Source organism: Rhinoderma darwinii, chromosome 11 (assembly GCF_050947455.1).
Source record: "Rhinoderma darwinii isolate aRhiDar2 chromosome 11, aRhiDar2.hap1, whole genome shotgun sequence".
In the NCBI taxonomy this organism is placed as follows: domain Eukaryota; kingdom Metazoa; phylum Chordata; class Amphibia; order Anura; family Rhinodermatidae; genus Rhinoderma; species Rhinoderma darwinii.
The window spans coordinates 85,503,324-85,528,313 of NC_134697.1; the positions used below are offsets into that span (position 1 = coordinate 85,503,324).

General features: G+C 42.5%; 1 protein-coding gene across 2 annotated transcripts in view; it reads left to right on the forward strand.

The window, feature by feature from the left end:
• LOC142663686 (uncharacterized) overlaps positions 1–24,990 on the forward strand; it is a 42,632-nt gene that overhangs the window by 12,217 nt on the left and 5,425 nt on the right. For both annotated transcript variants that reach the window (XM_075842448.1, XM_075842449.1), the window contains exons 2-5: positions 7,543–7,652; positions 7,860–8,024; positions 8,101–8,224; positions 10,902–10,999. In XM_075842448.1, the coding sequence (XP_075698563.1) occupies positions 7,572–7,652; positions 7,860–8,024; positions 8,101–8,224; positions 10,902–10,999 (468 nt within the window). In that variant the 5' untranslated portion in view covers positions 7,543–7,571. The remainder of the gene's footprint in view (positions 1–7,542; positions 7,653–7,859; positions 8,025–8,100; positions 8,225–10,901; positions 11,000–24,990) is intronic.

Here is a 24,990-nt window from a genome sequence, read left to right on the forward strand (position 1 = left end):
CAGGCAGCTAATAACAGCCACATGTAGGGTATTGCCGTACCCGGGAGAACCCACATTACAATTTATGGGGTGTATGTCTCCAGTGGCACATGCTGGGCACAATATATCAGACACTGAAATGGCATATATGCATAGGAAATTGCAAATCTCACTTTGCACCATCTGCTGCGCATTACCTTTTACACAATAACTGTGGGGTCAAAATGCTCACTACACCACTAGATGAATGTCTTAAGGGGTGTAGTTTTTAAAATGGGGTCACTTCTCGGGGGTTTCAACTGTACTGGTACCTCAGGGGTTCTGCCTACATGACTTAGCACCAGAAAAGCTCCAGTAGGCTAAATGGTGGTCCTTCCCTTCTGAGCCCTGTCGTGTGCCCAGGCAGCTAATAACAGCCACATGTAGGGTATTGCCGTACCCGGGAGAACCCACATTACAATTTATGGGGTGTATGTCTCCAGTGGCACATGCTGGGCACAATATATCAGACACTGAAATGGCATATATGCATAGGAAATTGCAAATCTCACTTTGCACCATCTGCTGCGCATTACCTTTTACACAATAACTGTGGGGTCAAAATGCTCACTACACCACTAGATGAATGTCTTAAGGGGTGTAGTTTTTAAAATGGGGTCACTTCTCGGGGGTTTCAACTGTACTGGTACCTCAGGGGTTCTGCCTACATGACTTAGCACCAGAAAAGCTCCAGTAGGCTAAATGGTGGTCCTTCCCTTCTGAGCCCTGTCGTGTGCCCAGGCAGCTAATAACAGCCACATGTAGGGTATTGCCGTACCCGGGAGAACCCACATTACAATTTATGGGGTGTATGTCTCCAGTGGCACATGCTGGGCACAATATATCAGACACTGAAATGGCATATATGCATAGGAAATTGCAAATCTCACTTTGCACCATCTGCTGCGCATTACCTTTTACACAATAACTGTGGGGTCAAAATGCTCACTACACCACTAGATGAATGTCTTAAGGGGTGTAGTTTTTAAAATGGGGTCACTTCTCGGGGGTTTCAACTGTACTGGTACCTCAGGGGTTCTGCCTACATGACTTAGCACCAGAAAAGCTCCAGTAGGCTAAATGGTGGTCCTTCCCTTCTGAGCCCTGTCGTGTGCCCAGGCAGCTAATAACAGCCACATGTAGGGTATTGCCGTACCCGGGAGAACCCACATTACAATTTATGGGGTGTATGTCTCCAGTGGCACATGCTGGGCACAATATATCAGACACTGAAATGGCATATATGCATAGGAAATTGCAAATCTCACTTTGCACCATCTGCTGCGCATTACCTTTTACACAATAACTGTGGGGTCAAAATGCTCACTACACCACTAGATGAATGTCTTAAGGGGTGTAGTTTTTAAAATGGGGTCACTTCTCGGGGGTTTTAACTGTACTGGTACCTCAGGGGCTTCTGCATACATGACTTAGCACAAGAAAAGCTCCAGTAGGCCAAATGGTGGTCCTTTCCTTCTGAGTCCTGCCATGGGCCCAAACATCAGTTTATCACCACAAATGGGGTATTGCCGCACTCAGGACAAATTGGGCAACAAAATGGGGTGTTTTATTCCTTGTGAAAATAAGAAATTTTGAACAAAAATTACATCTTAATGGAAAAAAATATCATTTTTTTAATTCACAGCCCAATTCAAATAGGTGCTGTGAAAAAACGGTGTGGTCAAAATGATAACAACAACCATAAATGAATTCCTTGAGGGGTCTAGTTTCCAAAATGGGGTCACTTCTGGTGGGTTTCCATTGCTTTCATACCTCAACACCTCTTCAAACCTGGCATGCTGCCTAAAATATATTCTAATAAAAAAGAGGCCTCAAAATGCACTAGGTGCTCCTTTGTTTCTGAGGCTTGTGTTTTATTCCACGAGCGCACTAGAGCCACATGTGGGACATTTCTAAAAACTGCAGAATCTGGACAATACATATTTAGTAGTATTTCTCTGGTAAAATCTTCTGTGTTACAGAAAAAAATGGAATAATATTGAAATTCAGCAAGAAAAATGAAATTTGCAAATTTCACCTCCACATTGCTTTAATTCCTGTGAAATGCCTGAAGGGTTAAAAAACTTTCTAAATGCTGTTTTGAATACTTTGAGGGGTCTAGTTTTTAAAATGGGGTGTTTTATGGGGGTTTCTAATACATAGGCCCCTCAAAGCCACTTCAGAACTCAAGAGGTACCTTAAAAAAAAGGCTTTTGAAATTTTCTTAAAAATATGAGAAATTGCTGTTTATGTTCTAAGCCTTGTAACGTCCAAGAAAAATAAAAGAATGTTAAAAAAACGATGCCAATCTAAAGTAGACATATGGGAAATGTGAACTAGTAACTATTTTGGGTGGTATAACCGTCTGTTTTACAAGCAGATGCATTTAAATTCTGAAAAATGCAATTTTTTCAAAATTTTCTCTAAATTTTGCAATTTTTCACCAATAAACACTGAATATATCGACCAAATTTTACCACGAACATGAAGCCCAAAGTGTCACGAGAAAACAATCTCAGAATCGCTTGGATAGGTTTAAGCATTCCGACGTTATTACCACATAAAGTGAAATATGTCAGATTTGAAAAATGGGCTCTGAGCCTTAAGGCCCAAACTAGGCTGCGTCCTTAAGGGGTTAATTCCTGTGAAATGCCTGAAGGGTTAAAAAACTTTCTAAATGCTGTTTTGAATACTTTGAGGGGTCTAGTTTTTAAAATGGGGTGTTTTATCAGGGTTTCTAATACATAGGCCCCTCAAAGCCACTTCAGAACTCAAGAGGTACCTTAAAAAAAAGGCATTTGAAATTACCCCTAGGGGTAATAATAAAATGCGTAAAAAATAAATAAAAGGTTTCATAAAGTTTTTGGTAGTGAAAAAAATAAATATTAAAAGTTAAAAAAAAAACAACTTTTCTAATTTTTCCTTTTAAAGTAATGTCAAAAATAAACATAACGGGTATCGCTACGTCCGTAAAGGTCCGAATTATTACAATATACCATTATTTAACTCGTGATGAACTCTATAAAAAAAAAAAATTAAAACTCCAACATCACCGTTTTTTGGTCACCTTAGTGCTAAAAATAATGAAATAAAAAGTGATCAAAAACTGGTATTTACCAGAAAATGATACCAAGAAAAATGACAACTTGTACCGCAAAAAATAAGCCCTCACAACGCTCTATTGACGGAAAAATAAAAACGTTACGGCTCTTAGAAGGCGGGGAGTGAAAAACGTAAATGAAAAAGCAAAGCATGGCTCAGTCCTGAAGGGGTTAATCAATCCGATTGTAGTGATGCCAAATTGACAGTTTTTTTGTTTGTTTTTTTCGTTTTTTCCGGTTTTTTTTAAAAATCTTTTACTACTTTGACAAAATAAAAACAACCTGTAAAAAAAATTGTTTTGTCGCCATATTGGAAAACCCATAATTATTTTATTTTTTCATGGCGTTCACGTAATGTTACATTGTAATAGTTTGGTCTTTTACGGATGCAGCGATACCAATTATGTTTTATTTTTGCAATTTTACATAGAAATGGGAAAAGGGGGGTTTTGGAACTTTTTTCTTCTTTATTACAGAATTTCAACTAATTTTACATTTTCTTTTAGGGGACTTTAACCTCTTAAATCATGTATGACATTGAAGTTCTTCAGATATTTATGGCACATCCACAGGATTTGCCATAAATATCTGATAGGTGCAGTACCCAGATTTATCTCCTGAATAACCCCCTCCTGTCAGGTCAGGTGACCGCTGCATCTAATCGGTGGAGGGGTGGCCTGGAATTACTACAACAGCCGAGCTCGTTGTGCTACACTGTTTCTGTAGCTCCCATAGAGTTACGGAAATAGAAAAACACAGCGAGCTCGGCTGTTTCAGTAATTCCCGGCCACCTCTCCATTGATTCTCCGTGTGGATGTGGCGGCCATTAAACCCGGTGTCGTGGACCCCCATTCGGTAGATGGATCTGGATGTGGCGACCATGGGCCACCTAAGCAGGCGGGTCGGGGGACAGGTGTGGCTCCTAGAAGTGGGACCTGCATCTGTCAGACATTTATGGCATATCCTGTGGATCGGGCATAAATGTCTGAATGGGAATAAACCCTTTATGCCTCATGCCCATGACCGTGTGCACCGTCCGAGTCCCGTCAGTGATCCGAGGACAGATAGGACATGTTCTTAATGTCGATGTTTTTTTGCGGGACGAGTTGTATTTTTCAATTGCACCTTTTTTGGGTGTATATATTATATTGACTAACGTTTTATTATTCTTTTGGGAAGGAATTGCAAAAAAAAAAACCCAGCTATTCCAGCATTGTTTTTCATGTTTGCAATGGACGCCATTCGTTATGCGGTATGACATGTTACCTTTATTCTATGCATCGTACGATTACGGAGATACCACACATGTATAGAGTTTTTCTCTTTTACTATTTTTGCTCAGTTAATGCTTGTTTATGCATCGCCGCGCTCCAAGAGCCGTAACTCTTTTATTTTGTCCGTTAGTGTAGTCAGATGAGGGTTCGTTAATTGCGGGACGAGATGTCGTTTTCATTGGTACTGGTTTGGAGTTTATTGGACTCATTGATTAACTTTTATTTTATTTTTTGTTGGGGGGAATGGAAAAAAAATATGCATTTTCGCCGTTTTTATTTTATACAGCAGCGTTCACCCGGCGGTTTAATTAATGTGTTGACTATATTGTTCAGGTCATTACGATCCCATCTATACCAGATGTGTGTTTTGTTTTTTTTTATGGAAAAGAAGCTTTATTTAACTTTTTTCATTATTTTATTAGTCCCACTTGGGGACTTCACTGTGGGATTTTCTGATCGCAGATATAATGCTTTGGTATACTTAGTATTCCAAAACATTATTACCTTTAAATTAGGCCATGCCTCTGGCACGGCCTGATGGGCATTTAGCCAGAGCGGGCCTCGGGCCTTTGTTAGGCAGGCCCCCGACTGGTGACAGAGCCCCCTCCCTTTGTCAAACCACTTAAATGCTGCACTGACCGCAGCTTTTAAGGGGTTAAACGGGCGGGATTGGAGTTTTTTTCCTGTCGTTCACAGCCCCGTACATGCACGGCGGAATGCGCAAATGGTCGCCTTTCCATGCCGTGCACATGCACTAAACCGTTAAAGAGGCTCTGTCACCAGATTTTGCAACCCCTATCTGCTATTGCAGCAGATCGGCGCTGCAATGTAGATTACAGTAACGTTTTTATTTTTAAAAAACGAGCATTTTTGGCCAAGTTATGACCATTTTTGTAGTTATGCAAATGAGGCTTGCAAAAGTACAACTGGGCGTGTTGAAAAGTAAAAGTACAACTGGGCGTGTATTATGTGCGTACATCGGGGCGTTTTTAATACTTTTACTAGCTGGGCGTTCTGACGAGAAGTAACATCCTCTTCTCTTCAGAACGCCCAGCTTCTGGCAGTGCAGACACAGCCGTGTTCTCGAGAGATCACGCTGTGTCGTCACTTCCCCAGGTCCTGCATCGTGTCAGACGAGCGAGGACACATCGGCACCAGAGGCTACAGATGATTCTGCAGCAGCATCAGCGTTTGCAGGTAAGTAGCTAGCAGCGCCTATCTGCTGCAATAGGAGATAGGGGTTGCAAAATCTGGTGACAGAGCCTCTTTAAATACTTTCCTGTAGGGAAAAGCCCTGGACCTGAAGGGTTTTATAATCTCTATTTTTTTTTTTACCCAAAATGTCATGTGCCCAAATATGAAAGATCCTTGTTTGCTTGGTCTTTGATGACCCACAATTTTACAGTAAACTAAGACCTAGTTCACATTGAGTTTTTTTTCAGGCAGAAATTTTTTATGGCCTCTGAATTAGATTTTGAACTGCCAGCATTGATTTAGCCCTTTTTTTTTTTCCACACATTTTGCGTTTTTTTGCCCGTGGCTGTTCAATCTAATTTAAGGATTTCATTAGATTCCAATTGGAGGTCAGAGGTAGAGACCACTCATTTTTTTTTCCCACAAGTGGCCAAAAGCTGCCGGGAAAAAAACACCTCTGCCTCCCATTTGAAGTCAATGGGGGACGATTTGGGCTGTTTTTTCCCGCTTATTTCAAAGTTTCCACGTCAAAATCATTGCCAAAAAATCATGAATCAAAATCCGTTGCAGAAAATCTGCAGTATTTACGCTACGTGTGAACTTACCCTTAGCCCCCTAAGGGTATGTGCGCACACAAAATCAAAAACGTCTGAAAATATGAGGCTGTTTTCAAGGGAAAACCGCTCCTGATTTTCAGAAGTTTTTTATTCCAAGTCACGTTTTTCGCAGCGTTTTTAACGGCCGTTTTTGGAGCTGTTTTTCTACAGAGTCTATGAAAAACGTCTCAAAAAACAGCTAAAGAAGTGACATGCACTACTTTTTCACGGCCGTTTTTGTTACGCAGTCGTTTTGAAAAACGGCCGCATAGAAAACGCCCCGTCAGAACAGAATGCCGTTTTTCCCATTGAAATCAATGAGCAGATGTTTGGAGGCATTTTGCTTCCGATTTTTCGTCCCGTTTGGGCCCGAAAAACGGCTGAAAACACTCCGTGTGCACATACCCTAAGGGTATGTTCACACACAAACGCAAAATACGTCTGAAAATATGGAGCTGTTTTCAAGCGAAAACAGCTCCTGAATTTCAGACGTTTTTGCATGCACTCGCGTTTTATGGACGTTATTGGAGCTGTTTTTCAATGGAGTCAATGAAAAACGGCTCCAAAAACGTCCCAAGAAGTGACCTGCACTTCTTTGACACGGGCATATTTTTATGCACTGTCTTTTGACAGCGACACGTAAAATTACACCTCGTCTGAACAGTACATCGTAAGACCCATTGCAAGCAATGAGCACATTTTTGCAGACGTAATGGAGACGTCTTTTCAGGCGTAATTGGAGGCGTAAAACGCCTGAATTACGTCTGAAAATAGGTTGTGTGAACATACCGCTAATTCGAGATGGATTATCAGCTCACTAAAGGATGAGATTACATGCTGCCCGCAAAAGTCTATGGAGAGGGGAGAAGGGAGCAGAGCGAGAGAGAGGCAGTGAGAGAGACACAGACGCAGCTGCTGCAGCTTCCTAGTAAGTGTTATATCTGACCCCAGTGCAGGATTCACAGCTACACTGCTCGTTACTGCTATTGATGTCCTTCAAGCTGCTCCTGTAGGTGTGCTACAATGAGATTGGGAAGCAGGATGTTCTCTTCTCTTTGTCCAATGTATGGAGACATGATAAGTTACGCTCCACCCACTAGCTCAGGGGGATTTATAAATTAATAAGAGCCTGCAGAGGGGAAAACGGCTAAATAATGCAGTATACAAGTCCTATAATGGCCAGAAATTGTTTTATTCTTCATGTACACACCCATGATTGCTTATTTTTAAAAGTCCTCTGAAAGGTTAGCTACGCTTTAAGGGGGTCAGTGTTATATCATGTGACCATCTAAAATAAAATGCCATAGTGAATATTACCGCACAAGTAACTCTACTAAAGTCTTCCTTATCTATCAACAGGACTAAATTTGATTCTTAAAACTTTCACGATGGACGGCAACAACAACAATACCATCTCGGAGAGAATATTGAATCTTACCCTTGAGATCATCAACTTGTTGACGGGAGAGGTGAGGGATTCTGGGAATTGCGTCACATGATATCATTGTTATTTGTGCAGAGACTTGAAGAATGTTTTTGGTTTTTTTCCCCCCTGATTTACTTTTGAATTGTAGAGTATTTTGACCATAAAAAGTACATAGACGTATACATGCTGCTTAGATAGGTGGTAGAGGGCTAGGGCACCCAAAAAGTTGAAGCTGTGTCTTAATTCACAGGAATACTTGGTTGTGAAGACATCTACTCAATCTGTGACACCCGGCAACTATCATAGTATTTCAGAAGAATTTAGTAGGACCCCTCATTCACTGGAACACATGAGTAACAAGAATCGGGACATCCTAAATCTCATCAACCGGATCACTGAGCTGCTGACTGGAGAGGTGAGGACTACCGGGACATTATAAAGCAACACCAATGGAGGTTTCTCTATGATGACTGTATCATTGTGTGTGTCAGGTTCCTATAAGATGTCAGGATGTCGCCATCTATTTCTCCTTGGAGGAGTGGGAGTATCTAGAAGGACGCAAGGATCTGTACAAGGACGTCATGATGGAGAGTCCCCAATCCCCCACGTCACCGGGTAAGAAGAGCGTTTCATTGACTCTGAAAGAGAGCAGTTTTGAGGGTCGGCTTGAGCCATAACATTAAAACCACCGGCCTAATATTGTGTAGTTGCTCCTTGTGCAGTCAAAATAGCTCTGACTCGTCAGGGCATGGACTCCATAAGACCCCTGAAGGTTCCTGTGGTTGCTTGCACCAAGACATTAGCAGCAGATCCTTGGAAGTTTGTAAGTTGTGAGGTGTAGCCTCCATGGATCGGACTTATTTTTCCATCAGATCCCACATGTGATCGATCGGCTTGAGTTCTGGGGAATTTGGAGGCCAAGTCAACACCTTGAATTCTTTGCCATGAGACCATTCCTGAACAATGTGCATGCATTATCTTGCTGAAAGAGGGCACTGCTCTTAGGGAATACTGTTGTCATGGAGGTGTGTATATGGTCTGCTGCAATGTTTAGGTAGGTGGTACGTGTCAAAGTAACATCGACAAATGCCACAACCCAAGGTTTTCCAGCAGAACATTGACCAGAACATTGCACTTCCTCTGTCGGCTTCCCATAGTGAATCCCGGTGCCATCTTTTTCCCAGGTAAATAAAGCACACAATGTCCACATAATCAGACCAGGCCACCTTCTCCCATTTCTCCAGGGTCAAGTTCTGATACTCACGTGCCCATTGTAGGCGCTTGGTCAGTGGTCAGCAAGGTCACTCTGAGCGGACTACGGCTATGCAGACCCATACGCAGCAAGTTGCGCTGCGTATTCGGACCCTTTCCTATCATAGCCAGCAGGAAAGGATGTGTGCACCTTACTGTAAGCATTTTTTTATTATTATTAAATTAATGTTTTTTTGTGTGTTATAACCAACTTTCAAAAATAACTTTTTATTTAAAAAAATGTTTTACTTTTTAAGATACAACTTGTATGTATCCTGTATACATAGAATCGGCTGAGACACGACGATGCAGCTTCTGTCAGTTCAGCAGAACTGACGGCTTCGGCTGAGAGCGGGTTCTGCGTGTCTCTTGACACCCGGGATCCAGCTAATAACTATCACATATAAGTTCACACATATGATAGTTATTAGCTGGATCCTGGGTGTTCGAGACATGCAGAACCCGCTCTCAGCCGAGCCGTCGGTTCAGCTGAACTGACAGAATCGTCTGAGACACAACGATACAGCTTCTATTTATGCAGGATACATAGAAGCTGTATCTTAAAAAGTAAAAAAAAAAATTTAATAAGTGATTTTAAAAGTTGGTTAAACACACAAAATTCATTCATTTGATAAAAAAAATGCTGCAGCGTTTTGTGCTACAGCAGCACTTCTATGTGATCGGACCAGGTGGGCCAGCCTTGCTCCATCTGCATCAATGAGTCTTGGGCTCCAATGACCCTGTCGCCGATTTACCGGTTGTCCTTTCTTGGACCACTTTTGGTAGGTTATAACCACTGCATACCAGGGACACCCCAGAGGACCTGCTGTTTTGGTGATGCTTTGACCCAGTCTTCTTGTCATCACAATTTGGACTGTGTCAAGTAACAAAATAATCAGTGTTATTCACATCACCCGTCAGTGGTTTTAATGTTATGGCTGGTAATCTAATAGTTTACCTGATATATATCAATTTTGTAATTTACTTACTGTCAAAATTGAGTTGTTTTATCCATGCAAATTCTGTGAAGTTACTGCCACTTGGCATCTCCCTTGCTTGTCAAGTAAAATCTTTCCCTAGTTACAGAGCAGAGGGAGACAGACTACAGGAGTGGGGGGACGGGACTCTTCACTGCCTGCCAATAGAAGTCTATGGAGAGGCATGGGGGTAGCAGAGTGAGAGGAGACACTGCAGGAAGTGGGGGGGGGGGTGTCTCTGCCAAAGCTCACTCCAGTGTCTTCACAGCCTGCCCATAGAAGTCTTTGGAGATGGGAGGGGGAGGGAGCAAGAGCAGAGAGAGACATGCTGCCTATAGACATCTATGAAGAGGGGAGGGGAAAGCAGAGAGATGACACACAGGCTGCTGGTAAGAGTTATGCCACCCATGTGCTGGATTCTCAGCTACACTGCTCAGTACCCAGGTGTGCTGCAAAAAGATAGTGAACCGGGTTATTCTCTGCTCTTTGTGTGTGTCTAGAAGGCATGATAGCAGTTAGGCTCCACCCACTAGCTCAGGGAGACCTGAGAATTATAGCCTGCAGAGGGGAAAACTGCTAAAAATTGCAGAATACAAGTCTTATAATGGGCAGGTATTGTGTTAATCTTTATGTACACACATGCGACAGGTTATTCTGAAAATTAAGGTACGCCATAAAGTCGCAAATTAAGGCACATGCCACATTAGTGCAAAATTTTGCAGCTTTTCTCCGCACTTGCCGGTTTTCAAAAGTGCAGCAGTAAGTGGGCGGGGTTTGCCGGGAATGGGTGGGGTTTCCAACATTTCAACAGATTTAATCATACTAAAGCCAGAAAATGGCACAAATTTTGGTGCAAATCTACACCTGCTCATAGGCGTAGATTTTCCTTTTCAGACTTTAGGACAGTCCAACGTGATAAATTTTATTAAGAGGCTCACGCCGTTTAATAAATTTGGAGGACTTCATCCCAACACATTTTTTTTTTTTTCTCAGACTGGTGTATGGAACGCCAAACTTAATAAATCTGCCCCAAAGCGTTCAGTCATTGTATGTGTTTCCTACAGATTCCCCAAGTAAGAGAAGTCCACCAGAGAGATGTCTCAGTCCTGTGTATTCCCGGGATTCTCCAGAGGAAAGTCGCAACGTCCCGCAGAATCATCAGGTACATGGGAGTTTGGATGTAACCTCCTGTATTCACAAAAGAGTGAAATTAAATGACGTCAAGCAATGTTAATAGACGCTCAGTGAACCGTTATATACGATGTAACCAACTCAAACCCTCTGTGGGGCGATGGGACCCCACATCATTTTTGTTATAAATAAATAATTGAAAAAAATTCCTCCCCATTTTTCATAACCAGCCAGATACAATAAAGCGAATGCGGTGGGCATGGACACGGCTATTGTCCCTTCTCAACCTGATAATACCTGCCTGCAGCTGCCCCGTTGCCGGATCGTACCCGGCTCTTCCTGGTGGCGGTGGGTACCAGGGTAAAAATGGCGGGGTAAGTGCTAGTCTTTTTGCTGGCTAACACTAAGCCAGCAAAAGCTGTCAATCAGACAACGGCTATTATTAAGGCGGTAATAAAGTATTAAAAAAAACAGACATAAGAATTTTTGGCCTACATGAGACTTTTTCATCACTTTTTAATAATTATTTTTTGTGAGTTATGAAATGACCAAAAAACAGTGATTCTGGTTTTATATATATTTTTTATTTTTACGCCATTCACCGTGCACATTAAATAACGCTATAGTGTAATAGTTCGGACTTTTACAGATGCAGCGAAACCAATTTTGTATTTTTTTAAAAAAAATTGTTTACATTACTTCAGAGGGAAATAGAAAAAGGTGGGTTCTTGATTTTTTTTTTTTTACACTACTAAAAATTTTATTTATTCATTTTTTTTACACATTTTAGTAGTCCCCCCTATCCTCAGATCGCTGGTACAATATGCTGCAATACTAATGTAATTTTTACAGGCTCCCGTTAAGCCTTGCCAGAGCGAGGCTTAACAGGAGACGAAGAAAGGCAGCTCTGGGGGCCTTCATTAGACCCCTGGGCTGCCATGACAACCATTGGCGCACTCCGATCGCTTAGCGTGGGAGCTAATGAGCTGTCAGAGGGGTGCGTCCCCCTGTTTGTAATGTCTTAGATTCTGCTATCGTGCTTGATCGCAGCACCGAAGGGGTGAAACAGCCAGGAACAGCGCCATCGCTGTTCCTGGCTGTTAGTCCCGGGTGTCAGCTGTAAAACACAGCTGACACCTGCTGTGTACGAAGGGGACTCAGCAGGTGATCCCGCTCCGAATATTACCTCCCCCACCACGATGCAATAGTAAGGGAAGAGGTTCACATCCCCAATTATAACCAATCTCCTCATCTGCCTCCCAGTTTCTATCTTTAACCTCCTCCCTCTGCTTTTCAAAACTTACTAATTCTCCTTCCCATGAAGACGGCCATTCACTAGACCTGGTCTTCTTCCGACTCTGCTCAGTTTCTGACTTTTTATTGCATCTTCTCTCCCGCTCTCCGACGACAACCTTCTCTACTTTACTATCAAAACTTCTCTGCCTCCTCAGGACATCCCCACCCTTCAGACATACAGAAATCTACACTCATTAGCTCAGACCGACTACAGTCCACATTGTCCCCTATCTCTTCCCTCTCCTGTCCCAATCTGGCTGCCAAATATTACAAAGAAACTCTCAAAATGCCTTGGATGAAGCAGCCCCCCCCACACTGTTATTATGTTATATACTTCTTCTCTCCTGTTTTAATCACAATTTTGTGTTATTTAGTATGAAGATCTGGTTATTAAAGCCAATATTATAAAAGAAGAGACTTCTGTGATGGGAGATCAGCCATGTAAGGAGGAAGAACGTCCGACTTTTATCATCCAAGGTGTAACATTTTTTTATTTTTACACTCGGTCATTACAAACTGATGAAAAAGATTCAGCCCCGCGAGGCGTGAGCCCGTTAGCGTGAATTCACACACGGTAGATTTGTTACAGAAATTTTGGCAACTAAAAATCCATTCTATACGTCTGAATGAGGTTGTTTTTGCAGCAGGTGCGTGGATTTCTGTAAGCCAATGAGACTGTCTGGAACAAATCTGCTGCGTGTGAATTCACCCTTAGGTATTATTCAGACAGATGTAAATGTAGTCCTTGGTTTTTTTTTAGCGGCCGTCAAACGGCTGCGTGTATTCCAATGGGGCCGTTCGCACGACATTTTGGTCCGTATTCCAAGAACCCTCAATAGACTCAAGTCTGTGAGGGATCCATGAAAACAGGTGCAACTCAGACGTGAAAAACTGCCGTTTATTACTTCCAAGTTTACACTCGTTCGTCTGAATAAGCGCTTAGAATCGTGTTCTCCTAATGTTTTGTCATTGTAAGCTACCAGCCAAGTGGTCTGACTTTCCTCCTCTATTCCAGTCCCTCACTTACTGACAGTTGTTTTTCTTCCATGTTAGTTTAGGTGGCTTCATTCGTGCCACCACGTACGGGGCAGATTTACGCAGTTTTCGACAGTGAAAGCTTAGACCAGGCAGTCAGAAGATGCACCAAATGTATCACAGTGGTGCTCGTAGTATGATACATTAAGTGCGCCTAGCTAGACTTGCGAGGCTTTTCTACTCCTTTTTAGCACCTTTTGATTTGACTTAATTTGCCATAGAATTTTAAAGCCAGATCTTTTGCGCAATTTAAGCCCCACCCCTCTTTTTAGAACAAGTACGGTAGGAACACACCAGGCGTAAACACTGCAGATTTTCCGTAGCGTAATACAGTAGCAGCAGAGTGGATGTGATTTGAACAAATCTCGGCCACACACAGCGTAAAAAATCAGGCGAAAAAACGTTCAGAAATTGACCTGCGTTGCGGTTTTATAAGCCGCAGGATGTCAGTTTATGCTGTGGAATTGCTGCTCTTCTGTTGTGGGTGTGAATTCAATGGGGTAAAACCTGCAACAAAGAGCCATGTGTTTCGACCTTTGCTGCAGAAACGCTGCTATTCTGCCACAAAAATCGCAATTAAAAAAATAGATATATTTTTTTTTATTTGAAATTAATAAAAAAAGTTCATACTTACCCCTTACCATAGTCCTAGCGACGCGATCCCCGGCCTTCTGGGTTTACGTTTCATCCCATGTGACTGCTACAGCCAATCAAAGGCTGCAGCAGTCACATGTCACATGGACTACAGCGTCATCCAAGGAGGGCGGGCCACGCTCAGAAGAGAGGGACGTGACGCCCCGACTACGGCCGGGGTAATTTTTTTAAAATCTTTTTTATTTTTTCTGCTGCCTGTTTTCCACAGAGGACATACCGCCCGAAAAACCGCACCACAATTTGGTATGTTTTTTTTTTACGAAGTTCCCTGCGGGTTCCAGGGCGCTGTGTACCTTAGTGTGTTCCTACCCTTTAAAAAAATAAATAAAACCGTGACTAGAAATATCTGTTCTAAAATGAAATGCTCCGAATTGTGGTTCGTTCTTCGACAAATTCTAGGCGCAGACACCCTAGTAATTCTGCCCCACTCTTGTTTTTTCCGCTCCATCCTCAAATTCCTTTTTTTAAACATGGTTGAAAAACCTATTCTGACGTTGCCCACATTAAAACATTCATAGTTACAGATTTTCTTCTTTTTTTCCCAGTCAGTGGACACTCCGGCACAATTACTGCCGAGGCAAATCTCCCTTCAAGTCAAGACTGTGACCTACAAGACGGTGCGGGTCACAGTGCCGATATGGTATGTGAGTTTTCTTCGGAATATGGAAACCAAAGATTCGAAACTGCTAAGCAGCCCTTCGAATTTTCTGATTGTGGAAAGCGTTTTACTCAAACATCTTACCTCACTAAGCCCAAGACTATCCGCTCAGAAGATTCGTTTACGTGTAATAAGTGTGGGAAGGGTTTTCCCCGAAAGAAAAATCTTGTCTTGCATCAACGAGTCCACAGGGGTGTGAAGCCGTTTATATGTTCCGAGTGTGAAAAGTCTTTTGCGTGCAAATCGGATCTTATAAAACACCAGAGAACTCACACGGGAGAAAAGCCATTTTTTTGTGCCGAGTGTGGAAAGTCGTTTTCACGCAAGAGTACTCTTCTTCAGCATCACAGGACTCACACGGGGGAGAGGCCTTATACATGTACGTTCTGCATGAAGAGCTTTACTTGTAAATCGGTTCTAATAACACATACTCGGATTCACACGGGTGAGAAGCCATATTCTTGTTTTGAGTGTGGTAAATGTTTCACTTTTAAATCTGACCTCGCGAACCATAAAACAACCCACACAGGGGAGAAGCTTTTTCCTTGTTCCCAGTGTGGGAAATGCTTCTCACGCAAATCCTCCCTCGTACAACATTGGCAAATCCACACGGATGAAAAGCGGTTTGTTTGTCCCACATGTGGCAAATTTTATACGCGCAAATATACTCTCGTCAAACATCAGGAAACTCACAAGGATGAGACTTGACAGAAGAAATCGTTCACACAGATCAGAATTCGCACCGGAGAGAAACTGTTCTCGAGCATAAGGAAAATTTTTGAAAGGAAAGTCGCAGTGGAAGAAAAATATTGTGTTGTGTTCCTATCAACCTCGAAGCTCGGGCCACTGTTTTTATTTATTTTGATTTGTACTTTAAACCCTTCAGGACTGAGCCTGTTTTGGCCTTCAGGATGAAGCCGATTTTTCAAATCTGACATGTGTCACTTTATGTGGTAATAACTCCGGAATGCTTTTACCTATCCAAGCGATTCTGAGATTGTTTTCTCGTGACATGTTGTACTTTATGTTAGTGAAAAAATTTGGTTGATAAATTCAATATTTATTTGTAAAGAACACCAAGATTTGGCGAAAATGTGCTAAAATTGGCATTTTTCTAAATTTAAATGTATCTGCTTGTCAAACAGATAGTAATACCACACAAAATAGTTACTAGTTAACATTTCCCATATGTCTACTTTAGTTTGGAATCGTTTTTTGAACATTCTTTTATTTTTCTAGGACGTTACAAGGCTTAGAATTTTAGCAGCAATATCTCATATTTTCAAGAAAATGTCAAAAAATCACCCCATTTTGAAAACTGCACCCCTCAAAGTATTCAAAACCGCATTCAGAAAGTGTATTAACCCTTTAGGCGTTTCACAGGAATTAAAGCAAAGTAGAGGTGAAAGTTATACATTTTTTTTTTTTTTACAAAATGAATTTGTAATAACTTTTTTTCTATACCACAGAAGGTTTTACCTGAGAAATGTAACTTATTATTTATTGCCCAGATTCTGCAGTTTTTAGAAATATCCCACATGTGGCCCTAGTGCGCTAATTTACTGAAACACAGGCCTCAGAAGCAAAGGAGCACCTATTGGATTTTGGGGCCTCCTTTTTTTTAGCATATATTTTAGGTACCATGTCAGGTTTGAAGACCCACAGGTTTGAAGACAATAAAGACCCACAAAAGTGACCTCATTTTGGTAACTACACCCCTCAGGGAATTTATCTAGGGGTTTAGTTAGCATTTTAAACCCACAGTTTTTTTGCTAAATTTATTTGAATTAGTTTGTGAAGATGAAAATCTACTTTTTTTCTGAAAAAACGTATACATTTTTAATGTTTTCAAGGAATAAAAGAGAAAAAACACCCCAACATATGTAAAGCAATTTCTCCTGATTATAGCAATACCCCATATGTGGTAATAAACTGCTGTTTGGACCCACAGCAGGACTCAGAAGGGAAGGAGCACCATTTGGATTTTGAAATTCTGATTTTGCTGGAATAGTTTTCAGTGCCATGTCGCATTTGAAATGCACTCGAGGGAACAAAATAGTGGAAACCCCCGGAAAGTGACCCCATTTTGGAAACTACACTCATCAAGGAATTTTTCTAGGGGTAAAGTTAGCATTTTGACCCCACAGTTGTTTTGCTGAATTCATTTGAATTATTCTGTAAAGGTCTGTAAAAATCTACTTTTTTTCTGAAAAAAGGTAGCCATTTTTTATTTTTACAAGGAATAAAGGAGAAAAAGCACCCCAACATTTGTAAAACAATTTCTCCCGATTACGGAAATATGTCATATGTGGTAATAAACTGCTGTTTGGACCCACAGCAAGGCTTAGAAGGGAAGGAGCGCTATTTGGCTTTTGGAGCTCAAATTTAGCTTAAATGGTTTTTATGTGCCATGTCGCATTTGCAAAGCCCCTGAGAGGCCAAAACAGTGGAAACCCCCAAAAGTGGAAATTACACCACTTAAAGAATCTATCTAGGGATATAGTGGGCATTTAGACCCCACAAGTCTTTTGCAGGATTTATTCGCATTAGGCCATGAAAATGAATATCAACATTTCTTCCACTAAAATGTTGCATTTTTTCAATTTCACAAAGGATAAAGGGGGAAAAGCCGCCCAACATTTGTAAAGCAATTTCTCCCGAGTACGGCAATACCCCACGTGTGGTCATAAATGGTTTTTCATTAGAAAGTAATTAACCCTTTCTGGACTCCCCGCGTTCCAAGAGCCACAACTTTTTTATTTTTCAGTCAATAGAGCGGTATGAGGGCTTATTTATTGAGGGACGAGCAGTCGTTTTTATTGGTAAAATTTTTTCGTACATACAACTTTTTGAGCACTTTTTATTAAATTTTTAGGTAGAGCGAAGGTGACCAAAAAACAGTGATTTTGCCGTTTTAAATTCTTTATTTTTCACGTGAGATGCTCCATACATCACCCCCCACACGAAGACATGCTATGTGGTGGTGTGCGAACGGGTTAATGTGCAGCGGATGGTACAGAGTGAAAATGAAAATTTTACACTCATATGCCATTTTCGTGCACTACATGTTATGCCCAGTTTGTGCCACTGAAGACAAATACCTCATAAAATATTAACCGGGTTCTCCCGGGTATGGCGATGCTATATCTGTGGATGTAAACTGGTGTTTAGGCACGCTGCAGGGCTCAGAAGGGAGGGAGCGCCATTTGGCTTTTGGGGCGCAGATGTAGCTTGGTAGTTGTTCTGTTTGGGGTTTTACTGGTGTTTCAGTTTATAATGTGGGGGCATATGTTATCTGTGCGGGGTACATCAGGGTACATGTTATCTGTGCGGTGTACATCAGGGCATAATAAGAGGGTATAATAATGCAGTAAATAAATAATCCGCAGATATGTGGCCGGTGTCGCACTTATAAATGGCGCCCGATCTTATCTGCTTTTGGAACACTGCACATTTTGCATCGCCATATTCTGAGAGCCAGAACTTTTTTATTTTTTCACCACCGGAGCCGTTTGAGGGCTTATTCTTTGCGGGACAATCTGTAGTTTTCATTGGTACCATTTTGGGGTACCAGAAATTTTTTGGATCATGTTTTATTCCATTTTTTGGCAAGCAAGGTGACCAAAAACCATCAATTCTGACAATATTTTTTTATTCGTTTTTTTATGGCCTTCACCCTGGGCTATAAATGACCATTTTACTTTATTCTGCGTGTCGATACGATTACAGCGATACCATATGTATATAATTTTTTTATGTTTTGCAGCGTTTGTGTAATAAAATCACTTATTTATAAAATTATTTTTTGTCACCATATTCTGAGAGCGATAACTTATTTATTTTTCAGTCAAAAACGCGGTGTAAGGGCTTGTTTTTTGCGGGACGGGATGTAGTTTGTATTGGTACCATTTTGGCGTACATGCGACGTTTTGATCACTTTTTATTGTATATTTTGGGAGGGGTGGTAACCAAAAAATTGTGATTCGGGCACTGTTTTTCGTTTATTTGTTTCGCGGTGTTCACCGTTCGGGGAAAAAAATATTATAGTTTTATAGTTGGGGTCGTTACGAACGCGGTGATACCAAATATGTGTACTTTTTTTAACGTGTTAATTTTTTTCCTATAATAAAAGACTTATTATAGGAAAAAAAGCATTCTTTGTTTGTCACTTCTAACTTTTTTATTTTTACACTTTTCAAAAACATTTTTATTATCTTTTTTTTACTTGTCCCACGAGGGGACACTTAGACTTGCAGATCTGATGTGTTCTAACTGTCATTGTGACGTGACAGTCACACTGACAGGAAGCATCGGAGGACCGGCCGGAGGCTGCTCTTCCGAGGCTTCCGTACATGGCAACCCGGAGGTCATTGTCTGGCCTCTGGTTGCCATGATAAGGATCGCCAGCCCCCGCAAATGCATGTGGGGGGCTGCCGATCCGCTGTAAACCTCTTCAATGTGGTGATTGCAATCGACCACCGCATCAAAGGGGTTAATTGCCGATTTCAGCGGCGACAGGCCGCTGATCAGCAACGGGGAAAGCAGGGCAGACACCCTGCACAGTTAACCACCGCTGCGGTGTAGCGCCGCGCGGCGGTTAACTGTTAAAGCGCGGACGAAACTGCACGCCCAGGTGCGCGAAGTTGCTGCTCACCTGGACGTGCATTTACGCCAAGGTGCGGCAAGGGGTTAAAGTGGAGCTCCACCTCGGAGTAACATTCTAGAAAATATTAGGGACGTCTCGTTTAAATAAAAACTTTTAAACAAATCGACAAGGGTTCTCTCAATTTAGTAGAGTGCTGGTTTTCAGCAGAAAGTAGTTTCGCGGCTTGTTCCAGTCTGGGTCTTCCGTAAAAGTTAAGAACTACGTTCTCCAATTTTGGGCTCTGAGCTGGTGGTGACACACTTCAGGTTTGGTGTCACTCTAAGGGCCCTTTTACACGGGCCATTTATCGGGCAAACAAGCATTCTCAGAACGTTCCCAGTCAGCCGATGAACGAGCAAATTATCATTTATCGATCATAATAACGAGCGCTCGCCCCCATACACAGCTACTTGTGAAAGGAGCAAACGAGCGCCGATCAACGAGCTGTCTCGTTGATCGGTGCTCGTTTACACGTTGGGCCATGTACGAGGACCCTAAGGCCGTGTTTCCACGTAGCGTAAATGCTGCAGAATTTCCTGCCACGGTCTCCTGGGATGACGTTTCATTCCATGCGACCACTGCAGCCTGTGAGTCATCCAGGGAGGCCGGACTGGACAGCATCCCGCGTCACCATGACAATGGCCGCGGTAAGTATGAACGTTTTTATTTTCAATGTAGTGCGGTTTTTCAGATGGAATGTGCTGCAGGTTCGATACACTGCATAGTTTTTATGCAGTGTATTCGTCCTGTGGGAACCCGGCTTTCGGGTATGAGCTTTTTCGACGCTGATTTTAACGCATTTTGTGCGTCGTAATCAGCATAAAAAAAACACTGCAAATATGCCAGCCATTGATTTCAAAGGGAATCGGAGCATTGTTTTTATTTAATTTGGGACAGATTTTATTTTTATTCTGCTTGCCGAAAAAAAAAAAGCATCTTGCTGTATTTTGGGGTGGATTCCGCTCTTGAACCTCCGATTTAAATCAACTGGAGGCGGGAAAAAACCGCGCCCTGTGGATCGATGCAGTTTTTAATGCTTTTTTTTAATAATAAAACCGGGTAAAGGTTCCCAACCATAAAAAACCTGAAACAACCACGTACATTTTAAAATCTGCCTCCAAAATCCTGAAGGAAATTTGGAGGCACGTTTTTTTTCTGCTGTACAAAAAAAACTCTGTGTGAACATACCCTAATAAGGGTGCATTTAGATGAGACTTTTTGGTAAAGAACGCGGGCGGTTTTACTGTGAATTGCAGAAGTGACATAGGTTGAGGTCCATCAAGTCCAACCTTTCTTAATCAATTTACCCATCATTCATTGCTTGATTAATTATAAACCTCAATGCCATTCGTAAATAAATAATTATCCCACCTTTTGGTAAATGCTGACCTAGTATCTGCCATCACTACCTCTTGGGGTCGGGCATTATATACTGTGACTGCTCTAACTGTAAAGAACCCTTTTCTATATTGATGTCTGAAACGTCTTTCTTCCACACGCAATGGGGGTCCCCTTGTCCTTTGTAGAGTCCTTGAAAGGGACAGATCATGTGCTAGTTCTCTATATTTACCACACATATATTTATACATGTTAATAAGATCCCCTCTAAGGCCAGATTGCGCCCGTGCAGGTCCGGTTTTCACGGATCCCCACAGACCCTTCACATAGTCCGTTAAAACAATGGCAGTGTGAACGACTGAATACAGGCGTCTGTCCGACGGCCGATGTTTTAACGGTCGTCACACGGATGTATGCTACCGTCGTCTGAATTCGGCCTAAGGTGCCTTTTTTCAAGCCGAACACACCCGACTTCTCGACTTTCATTGCGATGCAGTTTTTGCCTGTGCAGTTTTTACAGATGAAACCCATTTATTTTACAGGTTTCATTTTACAAGTATTTACCGCGTTTTTTGTTTTTTTTACCACGTGGCCAAAAACATCTTGTCTAAATGCACCCCAAGGCCGGGTTCCCACGGGTTGGATACGCTGCATAAAACTATGGGAATATCTGTATACGCCGCTTCAAGACCTGATGGTAAAGCATATTGGCAAAGTCGTCTGGATAGGGGACAATTTTTTAACCGGCTTTAGTCAAAAATTAGCTCAATATGTCCTCATTGTATTCTTCTTCCGGAAAACAATGGTTGAAAGCTTCTCTTGATGGTTCGATGATTTGATCCATAAGTATGTGCACACGTAGTGTTTTCAGGCGTATTTTGGGGCGTTTACACCTCGAAAAACGCCTGAAAAAAACGGAAGCAGAATGCCTACAAACCTGCCTATTGATTTCAATGGGAAGTTCGGCGTTCTGTTCCGACGGGGGTTTTTTTTTACACCTCGGTTTCGAAAAACGGCACGTAAAAAGGCGCCCGCGAAAAAGAAGTGCATGTCACTTCTTGAGCCATTTTTAACTGACTCTAGAAAAACCTCCAAAAACAGCCGTACAAAACGCTGCGAAAAACGTGAGTTTGTTTAAAGAACGGCTGAAAATCAGAAGCTGTTTTCCCTCCGTATTTTCATATGTTTTTTGCTAAGCGTGTGAACATCGCCTTACAGTCAGTATGTCCACTATACAGTAGATCTAGAACGCTCACATTTCCTTTATTACCACAACTTTCTAGAGAGGTTTTTTGTTTTTTTTAACATTTGACCTAATTGTAAGTCATAGTGGATGGGAGGGGGGGGTGGTGAGTATGGAGCAGGGTCACAGACTGAGCCGAGTTTGTATGCCGCGCATGTCAGTCCCTTTGTTACTATATGTGCCCCCCCCATTAAGTGATTGCGGGATGCCGATGGTTGTCATGGCCTCCCAGGTCTGCCATCTTTGTGCTTCTTTTAAGCCCTGCGCATTTTCGGGCTCCCTCCCATAGAAAGTATGGGAGCGCGGCTCGTAAAAATCGAAAAATAGAACATGCTCCATAACTCCCGACACGGTTCTACGGCACAGACACCTATCCGTAGCGGTATGGAAAGGTGTCCGCTTCCAATAGAACCGGGCGGGTCCGTAATTGCGGAGTTTTTTTTACGGTCATGTGCATGGGGTCTTAAAGAATATTTTTAACCCATTAACGGCATGCAACATAGTTCTGTTGTGGCAGCCAATGACTTAACTGTACATTGGTGTGATGACGCGGGCTCAGAAGCTGATCCACCTGTAATCTATGCTATGAATTTGGATGTGATCGGTAAGGGTCCGTTCACACGTTGCGTAAACCCTGCGTTTTTTCCGCAACGGAATTTGTTGCGGAAAATCCACAGCCAATACAATAAACAGCAAAGTGGATGAGATAAAACAAGTCTCATCCACACTGCGGAAATGCTGAGCAGAAAAATGCTCAGAAATTGACCTGCGGTGTGGAATTTTATTTGTATTTACGTAACGCTGCTTATTTGTTGCGGGTTAAACCCATTGTATTCAATCGGGAGATAAAACTCGCAACAAATAGCAGCAGTTGCGTTTTTTTGCGGCGAAAATCGCAGCGATTCCCCGACAAAAAATGCAACTCAGAAAAAAAAACAACCACCTCATACTTACCTAGAAGCCTGTGTTCCTCCCAGTGCGGTCTTCTGGGATGACGTTTCATCGCATGTGACCGCCGCTGCAGCCAATCACTGGCTGCTGCGGTCTCCTGGGATGAAACGTCATCCCAAGAGGCCGGCTGGCTAAGTGCTGCTGTTTTCTGCCGAGGACATTCTGGGCGAAAAACTGCACCACTGTTTGGTGCGTTTTTTTTGCACGGAATCCCTCGCGGTGCACAGGGCGGATATGTTGCATGCTTTTATGCAGCATATCCACCCAGTGTGAAATCCGCCAAACCGCTCGATCCTGCGTGTCAGAGACACTCAGGGCCTGCTGACACTGAACCCGTCAGTCCCGCAGATCTGACGGGAGCAGGATTTAGCGCTAGATACAGCTGCTCTATATACAGGATACAGAGCAACGGTATCACCAAACAGTAAAACAAGTTTTTATTAAACTATTTATAAAGTTACACCAAACACAGTTGTGAAACTACAATTCCCAGCATTCCCTGACAGCCTATAGCTGGAATAATGAAGCCTTTGCCTGTCAGGGCATGCTGGGAGATGTAGTTTCACAACATCTGCTGAGCCGACATAACCAGCTTTTTGTCGTTCAGAAGTATAGGAAAGCAGCGGTTGTGGCTTGTCCCATTGGCTGAATATAATTTTTCTGTATCTTTATTGTTGATATAGAAAGGTTATAATAAAGACCATGACAAGGTTATAATACGTTCTCGGTCCAGCTATCATGTACGTCGATCTCCTGACCCCCTCAACCGGAAGTTGTTATACCGGCGTCTCCTTCTGTCCCCAGTCGTGTGATATTATGACAACACCAGGTGACAAAAAAGGTATAGTAGCCGCCGTTACTTTGTGGCCCTGGACGTCTACACAGATGAGACCTAGGTCAATATGCTGTATAACTAGCGTGGCCTCATTAGTCGGCAATGCAGGAGACCGGCGGCCATTTTCTTGTAGTCCAGAGGTGGAACGCATAGTCAAGAAGTGCTGGTGAGAGTTTCCGGGTTAGAGGCGGGGGGAGGGGGACCGTGGTATATTGGAACAGGTAATAATTTTGGAGTATTTTATGTACATATTATAACTATTCTGGATAAGTTTTGCTCATTTTTCTATAGTCATTCATTGCATAGTATTAGTCATATAGAGTGTCTGATCTAGCGGTGGATGTTCCCATCTTATAATGTTATAATATAGTGTTAGTATATAGGTCACCATATTAAAATAATAAAAATGCCGCACGGACTGACAAGTGCTGTCGCCCCTTCCTGAAGATCTTGCCAGACGGACCCTACCGTTGTCACCCAGGAGGAAGTGATGACATATCTTAGTAACATGCTGTCACTTACTGTGGTGGGAACACCCTTTAAGAGAATCCTATAGGTTCAGTATAGACTTAAAGGGGATGTCCATGCACAGACAACATGACCTATCCACAGGATAAGTCATCCGTATATGATCAGTGGAGGTCTGACACCCAGTTCCAAACACCGCGTACCTACCCTGCATAACATCTGGCCGCTGATCGGTGCAGGGTCCGGGTGCCGGACCCCCACGATCATATTGATGACCTATCCTGTGGATAGGTGTGGAAAACTGGAGTCCCGCCTGGTAAGGCAGCAGCCGCGTCCTGTTGGAGAATGAATGGAAAAGTAGTCCCGCAAGTGCTCGGATGTTTCCGTAACTCTCATAGAAGTGAATGCAGAGAGCCGCGCCGCCACCTCTCCATTTATTTATTCATTTTCCGCCTGGATGCAGCTACCTCACCAGGGGAGACTAGAGTCGGAGGACCTTGGTTCTCCACATAGGTGCGGGTCCCAGAGGTGGATATGACATAATTTTGTGAGTTGTGAATACGCCTTTAATGGGCTGTAGACAAGGGTTAAGAACAAAGTGGCTCCTCATTGATTTTGAATGGTCTCGTAAAGAGGACCTGTCACTGGTCATATAAGTTGAACTGGTTTACTGACCTGAATAGCGCTGTCTCCCTGATTGCTGCGCTGTTTTTCTTTTTTTCCTGGACCCCCCGTTCCAAAGATATGTCCACTGTTGTGCTGGCTCCCTATAGGCTAACTTGCTGTTGTTAGCCAACAGGGTGGAGCTAGCTTCCCTGCCTCTGATGGTGACCAATCAGCACGAGACAGCTTGAGGGTAGTTCACACCCTGTTGGCTAACTACAGCATATAGGGAGCCA